The sequence below is a fragment of the Copidosoma floridanum genome, unplaced genomic scaffold (genome assembly GCF_036245765.1).
Source record: "Copidosoma floridanum isolate Cflo_tuat_1 unplaced genomic scaffold, Cflo_Japanese_pri ptg000012l, whole genome shotgun sequence".
NCBI lineage: Eukaryota > Metazoa > Arthropoda > Insecta > Hymenoptera > Encyrtidae > Copidosoma > Copidosoma floridanum.
In genome coordinates this window covers 4,495,228-4,509,264 of record NW_028321889.1, presented here as the reverse complement: position 1 = coordinate 4,509,264, position 14,037 = coordinate 4,495,228, and the positions used below count along the sequence as shown (strand labels likewise).

At 45.5% G+C, this 14,037-nt stretch overlaps 1 protein-coding gene across 3 annotated transcripts in view; it reads left to right on the top strand.

Annotated features, from left to right (window-relative positions):
* Nucleotides 1–12,932, top strand: part of Mxd (MAX dimerization protein) — a 266,036-nt gene extending 253,104 nt beyond the window's left edge. For all 3 annotated transcript variants that reach the window (XM_089590579.1, XM_089590576.1, XM_089590577.1), the window contains 2 exons: nt 10,005–10,141; nt 12,034–12,932. In XM_089590579.1, coding sequence (XP_089446705.1) covers nt 10,005–10,141 — 137 coding nt within the window. In that variant the 3' untranslated portion in view covers nt 12,034–12,932. The remainder of the gene's footprint in view (nt 1–10,004; nt 10,142–12,033) is intronic.
* The last annotated feature ends 1,105 nt before the right edge of the window (nt 12,933–14,037 follow it).

Genomic DNA, 14,037 nt, shown 5'->3' with positions numbered 1-14,037 from the left:
GAAACTTGGGCCGCACTTGGGTAGTACTTGAGCAGTGGCGCTTGGGAGGCACTTGGACGGCACTTTGGCGGCACTTGAGCAGAATGTGAAAAGCAGCACTTGGGCCGTACTTTGGCGGTACTTGAGCAGAATGTAAAAGCGGCACTTGGGCGGCACTTGGGCCGTACTTGTGTAATACTTGGGCAGCACTTTGGCAGTACTTGGGCAGAATGTGAAAAGTGGCACTTGGGCGGTACTTGGGCAGAATGTAAAAGCGGCACTTGGGCGGTACTTGGGTGGCACTTTGGCCGTACTTTGGCGGTACTTGGGCACAATGTGAAAAGCGGCACTTGGGCGGTACTTGGGCAGAATTTGAGCAGTGGCACTTGGATGGCACTTGGGCGGTACTTAGGCGGCACTTGGGCAGCACTTAGACCGTACTTTGGCGGTACTTGAGCAGAATGTAAAAGCGGCACTTGGGCGGCACTTGGGCCGTACTTGGGTGGTACTTGGGCGGTACTTGGGTGGCACTTGGGCCGTACTTTGGAGGTACTTGAGCAGAATGTAAAAGCGGCACTTGGGCGGCACTTGGGCCGTACTTTGGCGGTACTTGGGCAGAATGTAAAAGCGGCACTTGTGCGGTACTTGGGTGGTACTTGGGCGGCACTTGGGCCGTACTTTGGCGGTACTTGGGCAGAATGTAAAAACGGCACTTTGGCGGTACTTGGGCGGCACTTAGGCCGTACTTTGGCGGTACCTGGGCAGAATGTAAAAGCGGCACTTGTGCGGTACTTGGGTGGCACTTGGGCCGTACTTTGGCGGTACTTTTTTGGCACTAAGGCAGAATGTGAGCAGCGGCATTTGGGTGGTCAAAATCTGCCCAAGTACCGCTCAAGTGCCGCTTTTCACATTGTGCCCAAGTACGGCCAAAGTACGGCCCAAGTGCTGCCCAAGTACCGCCCAAGTACCGCCCAAGTGCCGCTTTTACATTCTGCCCAAGTACCGCCCAAGTGCCACTTTTCACATTCTGCCCAAGTACCGCCAAAGTGCCGCCCAAGTATTACACAAGTACGGCCCAAGTGCCGCCCAAGTGCCGCTTTTACATTCTGCTCAAGTACCGCCAAAGTACGGCCCAAGTGCTGCTTTTCACATTCTGCTCAAGTGCCGCCAAAGTGCCGTCCAAGTGCCTCCCAAGCGCCACTGCTCAAGTACGACCCAAGTGCGGCCCAAGTTTCACCTGATAGCCGCTCAAGTTAAACATTTTCTTTATTATTATTATTAATGTTGTTTACAATTGTATCTTCTTTCTTTTATTACATTAATTATCATGTTTATTATCTTCATCATTATCATCATCATCTTCATCGTCATTGTCAATTTCATCGTATGTAGAATGATCTCATAATAATATCTCTGATTAACTAAATAACCTTTTCGTACGCTTATTTATTTGTTTTTACGTTTCTGATACTCAGCCCTTTATCTCCTTCTAATAATTTTATAGCTACACGTTTTTACTATTTTAATCACATTTGAGCGCCATCTCCTGCCCGTTAGGGGATCTATTCAGACTTTGTTTACCGACCTAGAGGTTTGTTGCTATGTTGTTGCGATCCATGACACTGCACTTCATGGCAGCCCGCGCCATTGAAATTTGCGTTCTCAACACGCTGAAATTGAGCACTTTTGTAAATCCATTTACTTAATGAATAATTGTTAAAAAATTATTCTGTAAACGGATTTTAACTTAGGAGAAGCTGATCCACACGCTGGTCCCCGCTCCTCAAGTACTTCAGAATATCCCTGTATATATACCCACAGGTATATGGGCAAAGCGGAGCTTAATCTTTCCATTCAGTAGTCAATTCAGCCAAGCGGGTGTACACAACAGCCAATACCCCGCGTGCACATGACTCTGCTGCGCGCCGCTTGAATGTGTGTACACACACCATGTACATATGTTACATCCACAGTGTAACGCAGTAGTACAGTAGTTGAGCTTTATCTCTGCCCGCGCCGCGGTAGTAGAGTCGGTAAAAGGGCAGGGAAAAAGAGAGAGGGGAGCGTCAAGTAGAAACAGCCGAGATACGCCAGACTGTATGTTCGCTCGGGAAGAGCTACTACCTTTTCGCGTATATACATTTGTATGGGTGTACTCGCCGCGCACTCGGTGTTTTATCGGAAGTCCCGTCGACCGGGAAAATCGGGCGCTGATGGTTATTTGCCGTGCCCGCGTGTATGTAATACTTATTGAGTTGCGCGTTGGAAAATTTTTCGACAGTAAATGTTGCACTTGGCGTGTTTTCTCTCCCTCCCGACGTGCCGGAGATTGTCGTCTCGTATTTTTCCGAATATTCATAGCCTACCCAACGAGAGAGAGAGAGAGAGAGAGTCATCGTCGCGGAGAGCGCATTAGTCCGGCTGCGGCTAATATACGGAGGCGAGGAGAACTGGTCTTATCTGCTCCGCGAGCGCCGTTTCATCGGCATCTATACTCGCCCTCCCTCCACTGGACTGGTAACTCTGCATTTCCATAATCTGTTTGCTTATTCATTCATTTCTCCGCTCCTCGTTTCTCGTCGCCCCGGCATTCATAGACCCGTTACGACGACTACCAGCGTAAACAAAACTCCCTTTCCTCCGCGACAAAACTTTTCCACGCTTACGACATCGATCCCAAAAACGTCGTGCGTCCCTTCAACCCCAGCCTCTCGATAATACGCTTATCACGATCAATCTTCGCGAGGGAGAATCAACTCCCTCTCTCTCTCTGCGCCGGTAGCCGTTTCTCCCTTTGTGTCGAAACTCCTTGTACGCCGGTGGCCACCCCTCCTTTTGGCCCGTCTTTCCGCGTTACCTCTTGCCTGCCTACTCTTCCTGTCTTTAGACCCTGCCTTCTCTTCTTGCTTGTATACGCGTTTTACGCTCCAAGACGATAATCCGTGTGCAAAGCAAGAGAGAGAGAGAGAGAGAGAGTACACCCTTCTGTCTGCAGGGATGTACATATTGTACGTACAGATATATATACATAGAGAGAGAGATACACGCTTTCGTGAGCGCCAGATGACGCAAACCGCGATACAAGTGGACGTATAACGCGGCCACTTTATGTCGACTCCCTTCGCTTCTAGCCGCGTGAACTCGGAGGAGGAGGAGGAGGATCACGTAACGTTTCAAAGGACGTCTTTGTCCGATCTTGCAAACTGGACTCTCTGACACGATCCGTATATTATTTCCTACCGTGAAATCTTCACTGTGCGATTGTTTTGCGAGTTTGCGATAACATTATAGCTATTCATGTATACAATCTTTCAAAGATTTGTTTCCGTTTTTTTTTTTTTTTTTTTTTTTTTGGGTGGGTAAAATAGATGGACCAAATAATAAAATGGCCTACGGAACACGTGTACGAAAATAATTTCATTTTTCGTACTAACGAAATCCATCATCATCGAGTTGAACTTGATGACATTGGAAATTTCAATTTAAAAGAGCTCCCTGCTCCGAAATCCCCCGAATTTTCGATATGAACGACTGTGCGAGTAGTGCATTAACGTTGATGACAAATAATTTTTCATTTTCCTCTCCCTTGTACGAGAGCTTGGGGAGGACGAAAACAACAATCAATTACGCTAATAGGAGTATTTTTATCGTTTCGTGCTCATCGGCAAAAGTCGAAATTCAAACAACCATGGGATACCTATTGGTGCCCGAGCGCATCACTCAATCGAGACATCGGCACAATATCCCTCTCCTTCGTTTCGATATTAATTAATTAAAAACACTCCGTCGCACCAGCTAATTCACCGAAATTCTCCCTCTGGAGAACAGCGTTTGTGCTTGTGTGTGCTTGGATGAGTAACCAATCATTTTGTTTTTTTTTTCCACAAAACGCGAGACAGTAGTTGCATAACGATCGGAACAAATATACACGAGATCGAGAGAGAGAGGGACAAAAACGCGCGTAGTTACGCTAATGACTGATTCTCGTGAGGGGTGTCTTCTCTCCCCACTCGCACCCAAGTTGAGCTTCGATTGATCAATCGAACCGGGTGCCGATCCCCTTGTGACTTTTACTCGCATCAACTGTACTTTATACATATTATATGCTGTATTTTTTACTGCCATGGATCGTTATTTTTATTGATGATGGCAATTTTCAAAGTAACGTCACTTACGGGATGTAGGTGAGTTAAATACCCACAGCGGATTTTTCTCTCTCTTGTAAGTAGTTGTAAGAAGGGGACAAGTTCAAGTTAGTTTGTTTGCGCCCCATCGCTTATTGTATGCGTTATTTTTAGAATAAAGCCTAACTAGTCAAACGCATATCATCCTTGCTACGTTTAGAATGAAAAAAAAAAAAAAAAGGTTTCTGTACTTGTTCGAAAGTTCTCAAGCAGGAAGGAAGGTAGGAAGGTCGAGAAAACCTCTAGCCGATCCAACAGTGTCTGAAGCAGCCCTGGCCCTCATCGCTTACGCAATTAGCGAAATTAACGCACGGGACACTGACGAATGCTGCCTCGGGTCGCCCCTCCCACGTTCCCAGCTCGTCGATGAAAATCCTCGCGCTCCAGCAGAGAGACCCTTTGTTGGATAAATTATTGTTTCGGGGCGCACCCACACGCTCAAAAGCTTTCGCGGAGCCTTACGAGCTGCGATCAGTCCACTGCTAAGCGCCACTCTCGACTGATGCATGGGACCCGTAGTTTTGGATGGAATGCAGTCTGCCATTTCCTGCGCCCCTGTATCTCATAAATCAAGTACCATCACCTTCCCTTTGTTTTTTTTATTTTATTTTTACTTTTTTTATTTTTCAACAATCTCGGCCTCTTTTAAATTTTACGAATATTACGTACACTTTTGCCAGCTCGTTTACTCGTCCTATCGGCCGATATACTATATTACGCGCATATGCAGCCACTGCAAGATAATATATGAAACACCTTACCGACTAACTACGCGCTGATTTTAATTTTCTAATCAGTCCGCTGCGTTACTATTATGATGCAAAAAAAAAAAAAAGAAAAAAAAAATCGTTGCGTGCCAAGTGATGATGATGATGATGCTACCTATGGGTGTATTGTTGTGAAATGATAATTTCGTATACTGTTGTATGAATTAATCCACACCCATACATCCATGCGTCTACCTCTCCCTCAACATTTTTTTTGTTCCCCCCCTACTCGTTTCACGGTAAACAGTCGCGCACGAGCTGGATATCCTACGAGCGTGTCACCCTGTTCTTCTTCCTCCTTTTCACGCTCTCCTTTCTTTCCCCATATCCTGAAAAGATCAAACTAGCCAGCCACGTAGGTGGCCGTGGAGATGGACAGACGCGTCCGACGGATGTTAATTTTTCCCTGCTTCACGCACCCGCAAGCGCGCACTCGCATCGCACAATGCCTCGGCTCAGTACGTATATACTATATATATATGCATCGGCAATTATATAGTGCGCGCTTACGGGGAAAAGTCATCGTCTACTCTTTTGGCTTTTGTTTCTATACGTACGCGTACACCAGGGCGTCATGCCTCGCGCTCCAAATGTACCATCACCGCGATCATTGTTAACTCGCTGGCTGAAATTCAATTAATTTTTAATGCCCATCCGTAATACACGCATACTTTTATAAAATCATTCTTAAATGGGATTGTTGCGCTCTCTCGCTACTGTGCTTCGAGGAGCCTACTTACCATATTATATACATCTCGTGCGATTCTCAGCGCGATAACTTTTACGGTAATACATATACATACGCGTCGAGCGTGTCGATGCTAATTAAACGTTTTGCCAATTAACGCATTCTTTTCTATTTCTGTTTAGCATCGGTACGATTACCTTGACGTTAATTAATTACATACCCAGTTTTATTGTTGATGCCGTTTCGTCTCGCGTAACGAGGATGCGCTCGCATAATTGTGTAGCCTTGTGGTTGAAAACCAAGCCCGATCACGCGAGGTGTGCACTATACAAAAATATACACACTCCTGGATGGACAAACAGTGGTGCGCGAAGCTCCAAAAATGAATAAGAGTGGCAGCACGCGCGCGTTGGGCCATTTTTTTATCGGGCCATTAAACAAGAGCGACGTGTCCGAAACTCCCCGCGCCGCTCGCAAACGACGTCGTTAACGCGTAAATACATGCGCGTGTATTGTACGCCCCTCTCGCGCGCGCACACACACACACACGTCCATCTGCTCCGCCACGGCTACCGTAACTGCTAATGATCCTCGTGCGCGCTGAGAAACGACGATAAGTTATACATCGGGCCGAGGGTCGACCTTATGGCTCTAATCTCGCTTGGTTATACGCGGCGGTATGGATAAAAGAGGGATTGCCCCGTACGCGCGCTAATCGCTCCTCTCCACCTATGTCTGTTCCCTCTCCCCCCTCCTTTCTTTTCTTTTTTGTCAACTCCGGTTTCCGAGTAAAGGGTAATTTATTGCTCCCCCGTATTCACGGGAATTTTGGATAGTTGCACAAGTCGGTGTTGTTGTTGTTGTTGTTTGCTTTCGTCCTGTATTCGCCGTGGCTGGCGAAGGTACAAAGTGACTTTGAATTCGCAACTCTGGGCTTATCAATCACGCGCGAGCATATAATTAATCATCCGTCGTTTTCGTGACGCGAGGGAAAAAACCTCGGCTTTGGTGTACGTGCAAACAACGAAGTTGTACAAAAATTGCGGCGACAAGGAGGACAATAAAAAAAAAAAAAGAAGAAACACGTCATGGTAATTTGCAAAACACGAGCCGCGTGCAATAATAAAAATCGACCTCAAAAGTCGTAGTGCGCGCTTACGGGGTGCGGGGAAGATAGTCCGCGTGTCGCGGAATCCCCTCGTCGCTCGTAAACTCGGGTGCCGTGCCTATTGCATATTCGCGGCACGGCCTCCCTTTTACTTGCTGCTCCACTTTATTTTCCCCCTGTGTTGCCTTTGTTTCCGCCCTTCCTTCCTTCCTTTTCATTTATCAAGAGCTTTTTTACGTCAAAAGGAGCTTCACTCTGTATTACCTGTTTTTCCGCGCGTCCCTGCGAATTTCTCCATGAATCCCCGCGCATATGACTAATGCTATGCCGGACGGTAGAAAAAAGTTGATCGGATAAACACGAGCGCCCTCGAGTTGCCAAGTAATTATTTCACAACCCCGGGATGATCGCTTGTTGAACTCTGTCCCAAACTTTTCATCATTGATCTGATTACCATCGAGGGCCGATCACATTAAAAACAAATTCGCGCACAAAGTACACGTGTACATGACTAACGAGGTAATGTAATCCGCAAAATTCCGGGATCCCTCGTTGACCTCGCGTGCTCGCGCATCATCAACCCCCCCGGGTGCCTCATACACGACAGCGAGCTTTCCCGCGACTCTACCTCGTTTGCTCGAGAGACTTTTTTCTTTTTCGCGTTGTCTTCTCTTTCAAGGAGGTAACTGTGCAGACTTGTGTGCACATGTGAAACATTTGCATATTTATATTCAGTCGTTTACCAGACGGTCTGTCAATTTTACGGGCCTCGACGATGAATTTATTCCGATCAGCATCAGCTGTTATCGCGACTACCCGATGTCCATCAAAAAAAAAAAAAAAAAAAGACTGTAGAGAGCCAAATAATAATACAAAGCGTTTTCCGGAGCGAGCGAATCACCCGCGAGAGCTTTGCCTCTCGAGAAAAAGCCCCAAACGAGCTGGTTCGATAAAGCGAAGATAAAAGAAAAAAGAAACTCGTTCCAGCGAAGCAGAGTATGAATGAAAAAGAAAAAAAAAAAGAAAAAGGTGGTCTGCGAATGGAAGCATGCAAATTTCAGCCGTACGTATTCGAGGGGGTGCGAAAGCATTCTTGGCCCTTTATTTCGGACGCGCGAATACACACGGCCGGTATGTACACGGTATAAAAGCTTCCCTTTTTTTTTTTTTTTTTTTTTTTTTTTTACCTGGACCCGCAAAAGTTTTGTTTCACCGAGCGCGCGTGTGTGCATGTACATGAAATTGGACGGACCACTCGGCGCATTTTTGAAAGGGACGGGGGTGAGGGGGTTATCAGCCGTGTACTATGGAGAGTCGGTTTTTTTTTTGTTTTGTTTTTTTTTTATTCAGGAACGAGGTGGAGAGCTTTTTCGATACTCGCGTACGCTTGTTATTCCCACGTAATGCGCTGTGTTTTTCGGTAGGTATGCGGGGGCTTGTGTTTTTCGCACTAGGCGCGGTGTAACTGTATAATTGATCGGCAGTGAATTCCGGGAATGACGGTGCATGTGGATTGCCGATAAATATTCCACGTACGCGTTGAGTGACGAGAAAATACCCGAAATACCTGCGGAAAAGAGGGGGGGAAAATCGCACGCACATTCGCACACGAGAGGTAAAAATTTTTTGAAAAATATTCTCATCCGCACCCGTAATCCGTGGGAGCGTAAAATAAGCCTTGCATGCGTTGTTGCGTATACTGCAGATACACATATGTATATACCTATATTCACGCTCGAGTGAAATGAAGCGCATAGAGCGCTCCCCCGTACACGGCAAAGTGCACGCGCACGTGTACGCACGAAATGACAACGCTACTGGTACATACATGTATATAAAATGGTTGATGCGCGTGTAGGGTTGCCTGCTGGGAAAAGAGGCTTTTTCCGCGACGCACTTTCGGGATTCCCATGTTGCGACATAATTTTTCAATCAGCCCCGGCAAACGAGCTACTTTGCCACGCGAGTGCGTCATGCCCGTTGGCTATGTGCTGTCGAATTTTTTATCCACGTGCCCGTGCTTTTAAACTAAAATCACATGGTTATCGTTTTTTCGGTGAACGGATTTTTTTTTTTTTTTTTTTGCGAACTCTATGAAACCCTCGCGATCCAATTAAATCTGATCCACATTGATGTGTCCAAAAAGTTAAAAAATAAATAAAATGAAATAAAAAAGCCCTTATTTCCATAAAAGTAGATTCCATGCAAAAAGAAGAAATTAAAAATATTCTTTAAGATCTGCAAGTAGACAGTCTTGTTTCTCAGCCCAGGACAAGCATGCAGATGATTTTTCAGCCCACGTACAATGAAATTCCGCCCCGGATGACCCGAGGGAATCCACTCTCGGATCAGTAGAAAAGGGCGATTATAGTCAGACATGAAAAAATGACGAAAGTGTACGTCACTGCGCGCGAAGGACGTAGCGTTGATTCGTGGACTAAATTAACTTAACAACAAAATTCTACGAGATAATTCAATAGCTATATTACTAATAATAAACAAAACAAAAAAAAATGTATGGCCAGAAAACAGGATGTGTGCACAAAAATCACATCTCCGTCATCCGATTCCCGGGGAACAGAGCCAGTAAAATCTAAATACGCATACACTCACCGGAGGGCAATGTCCTTTTGTCCCCCGGCACGTGCACACCTGCCGTCGCCCACGTGTGCATCCACCGTCTCTCTTTCGCCCTCACCAGCGGCAATAACAGCGGCGGGGAGTGGCATCTGGCGGTCCCTTTCGGCCTCGCTCCCGGCTGCGTATCGATTTCGCATAAAATTCCACAGTTCGCCCGCCGCTGTTGCCTGGGGGCTGCGCTCGAAATTATTTCGAGAGAAGCTCGCATTCGATCGCCCGAAGGAGGGGGGTGGGTTACTCCTTTTTTTTTTTTTTTTTTTTTTTTTACAGGACCAAAGTTTGCCTACCGGCCTGCTATTTCGAAGAATCGCTCCGTAAAAGTGTCCCAAAAGAGTTGACCATCCATAAACACAATTGAATTTATGCTCGCGGTATCAAAGTGATTACACAACGTACGGGACACCAGGGGTATTTTTATTTTTCCCACTGAGCCTCCACTCTATAAATGTGCTTCGCTTCAGACTAACGAACAAATGAATACATTACGTATAGTCTCTGATGCTCAAATTATATCCACGCGAATGATAATCACCTAGTTAATCGCACAAATGGACGTAACATTTACGTAACGGTGTTTATAGCAACGATGATAATAGTAATAATAATAATAATCACAAAACCGTCAATTTCTGTTTCAGACGAAGTCGATGTGATTGGATACACGAGCAACCAATCGGACTCCGATGATCACAGCAGCGTGCAAAGCAGCAGCGACAGCGGCGTTGCCATGTCCACCTCCAGGCTGACCCTCTCCGAGATGATGGACAATCTTTAGGTAACCCAACCACTTCGAATTCCAATCATCAATTGAGCACGTAACGCATCAGCAAACTAAGAGTGATGTAGTTAAGTCGAGCAATCGGTTGGAATCGTATGTAGAAATCGTCGGAAAAATCTCAAGCGCAATCTTATCTACAACGTGGATATTTGAATACTTATCAACTATTCTACAATGTAACTCCGTTCTCGTGCCATCAGGCATCCGCAACACCTTGATATTGCCCCTTGGTATACAACCTCTCCCGGGATGCAAATGAAAACTGATATACATGGGGTCCAAGCCGCACACGATGCGAGGATATCCGTACGCCGGAGATTTTCAAACCCGACCCGCGTACCTAAATCCGCGTCGATAAACAGCAGCAGACGCGGTACGAGGTGATATTGCGGGATATTAATTTTCCTCGCGCTACAACGCGCGCGCCTCCATGGATTATCGAGGCGCCGTAATCGCTCCGGCCGGTGAATGCGAGCGCCCTCCCCCTGCTTCTGGCGCTTCCGTTTTCGATTACCCGCGTTGGGAGCCCCATCAGCAGGACAGTGATTAACGAGCAAAGAACTCAACCTCTCTCTGTTTTTCCTCCGAACCGTGATTTTTCAAACTCTCGTCCTGAGCCCCCGCACGATTGCTTGGGGGAAACAAAAAAACAAAAAAAAACTAAAAAGGCATAAGGAGGAAGCTGGAGCCTTCCCGAAAAAAAAAAAAAAAAAAAAAATTCTCGACTCCAAAAGAGATGGACGATGTATATGTACACATATACACGGGTGTTTCTCCGATACCTGCTCCGCGGCACTATCGAGCGAGAGAGTAAGGGCTTAAGCCCGCCAGTACATGGCTCTCTCCATCCATCCATCCATCCATCCTCCCTCGGCTCCGTGTATACATGTATGTATATATACATGTAACTCCGAAGGGGTTGCCGGGAGCAGTTCCTCTCTCTCTCTCTCTCCCTGTTCGCGGGATCGCTCGTAAATTTGCCTTTGCGCGCTCGCGCGCTTTCGCCGCCAGCAGTCGAGAGGCGAAAAGGGAGCTATGTGTGTACGTGTACGCCAATACAGGGCTTGACGGCTGATTGAAAATCGCCGATTTCACCCTCCCCCCCCCTTCCTTGCCTGTCTGCCTGCACGGAGAGAGAAGCCGAGGGAGCGGGCTTATATTGACGCCGGGCTGCAGCTCTATCCGTCTACTTCTCTGCGCTCTTAACCCCACCCCCATCCAACCCACATACCCCTTCCCTCTATCTATCTATCTACCGGGAGCTTAACCCTGTATACGTTTCGTGTCTTCTTTTTCACTCACCTCCGGGGGGAGGGGCACCCTTTTATTCGAAAGCTCGATTATATCGCTGCCTCATTTAGGGTTTTAAGAAATAGTTTGAGTGATGCTTATCCCTCCCCTCTTTCTCTGTACGTATACATGCACGTGGTGCACGTCAAATTAAAAAAAAATAAAAAAACATTACATCATATCCTGTACTATTAGGACGAATTGGGGAGCGACGCGTGTAAAGTGTTTTTTCGTTGCTCCTAACAGGCCGAGGTAAAGCCAACCTGTCGTTATAATCCCGTATGTATACTCCCCGAGGGTGGGGTGGTAGCGACGGAAAGTTAGCCCCCGGAAGCAAACTCCATGTCGCGGCTGGTTGGTTTTCGCGTGGCTGGAAATTCCGACGATCCAATCGATAAATAATGCGCTTCGGGGCTACATGTGCGGCAAAAGGGGAGGCCGCTGATATTGCCGGGATTCGGTGGAGATAGAGGGTAGCCGGTTTTTAATCTTTCCCCAAAAGCAGCAGAATCCTGTTGGGGCCGTCACTCTTGATTGCAGATGAAAAAAAAAAAAAAAAAAAACTATCGGGGTCGTATCTAACAAAGTTTGTGTTACAGACAAAAAGATGGCGCGGCGGAGGTGGCGGCGGCAAGAAGAGGAGACGGGGGGAGATGGAAAAGAGCACCTTGATGGTCAAGCGCTGAATATTGGGGAAGAGGACGCGGGACAGCAACAACGACGACAACTGGAAGATCGGCACCGAGTGACAGAACTTTTACGAAAAGAAAAACAAACAAACAAATACAAAACAAAGATCTCGTGGGTTATCCACAAAAGGACAAACAAGTGGCACGCGTGAAGCTTGGTGGGCACAGCGAATAGGAACTACCTACAAAACCACGAGGCACGGGTTTATCGGCAACATCCGTACTTGCCGACGAATCGCGGGTAATGACGTCCAAAGTGAATTTGTACGCATATGAATATTCTGTTGGAGGAGTGAGGAGGAATATTTTTCACCGGCCACCCATTTGAGTGTTGACACGCGACCTCAGGTCCAGCGCTTTAATCCACTGCACCCCCTTTTTTTTTCCTGCGCGCGTGAAAGAGACCAAATTTTTCTTCATCTTCTTGTTCTCCTTCTTTTTGTAACTGATCATCTGAAATAATTGTTCTTGTTCGGAAGAGCAAGAGCCAAAGATTCGAGTAAAATGGAAAGAAATGATTTGTTGTTGTTTTACGTATGGCTACTATGATGGATGCGAGGGTGAGAAAATTTTTCTGCCAGAGGCGTTTTGCCAGTGTTGCGTTGAGTGAGTGAGCGAAGATTACCACGCGGAGGATCTAATGACGAGGACATGTAAATTCAACCGAGAGAATCGAGTGGTATTTGTACATATTAATGAAAAAAATATACAAACAGTGGAAAATAAAAAATAAAAATAAAGCGAACGGCAGTCGAGTGATTGAACGAACATCGAATTAAAAATTAAAAAAAAAAAAAAATGATGTACAATGAAAATGGACTGTTGCAATTAATTTTCATCAATAACGAAGAATTTCGAAATATCAAGGGAAAAAAACATTTTTTAAGTCCTTTTGTAATTTTCAGAAACAAACAAAAAAACAAAAGCAAACGTAACGGTGTGCATTTGTTGAGTAAACAATGTCGGGGAGACCCTATCTATGTCTGGCGTAATCGAGCGTTGTAATATACACCCCAGAAATCCACCCCATTCTCTTTGTCCCTCAGTCCATTTTCATTGTTTCGGTTATCTTATGAGCGAAGCAGATACAGGCGAACACGACAACAATACGCTGCCGTCGATACGTATTACGCAAAAGGTCTCGTCTCGCCCGTTTGACGTGAAAATTCGGATGCGTTTTAAAAAAATACGATAACATTGAAAATTAAAACAACAGAACGCCTGTGCCCCCCACCCCCCACACACACACACCCACACACTCAAAGCGTGAAAGAAACAACGAGGAAAAGCAACAACCGTAACTTCAGCGTGCAACCAGCTTAGGAAGACCGTGTTTCAGTAGAGGACAAAAGAGAAAAAAAAGAGAAAAAAAATACACACCGGAAGAATTGGCCGTTGATTCGTTTTTTGCAAGATTGTTGTTGGACGTGCTTTTTATTAAGAAATTGGTTTGTAAAAAAAAAAATTTATATGTATATACATACATACATATTTATAAATATATCAAATATAGAAGAGAATGAAGTGACGAGTGATTGTTTACGTATGTGTGTTGCGAGAGTGCGACGATAAAGAGACGATGTAGAGTGAAAAAAAAAAAAAAAAAAAAAAACAAACATAAAATGCATATAAAAGGGTTTTCACGAATGAAGTGATGAAATAAGTTGATTTGTCGTTAAAAAAATATCGATTTAATATTGCCTTTCTCTTGTTTTATGGTGTTTTCACCCGCACCCGAAAGAACAGAATTAAGAGAGGAGTTGTGGACATATAAATATATTTTTCAAGGGGTGCGGTCGATTATTGATGAAAAAATTCGTTGTAACAGTTACTGTACATCTTATCTGAAATTAAAAAAAAATAGACCTACTCAATATCTTGATAAATATTTATAAAAGCATGAAATCAAACTTT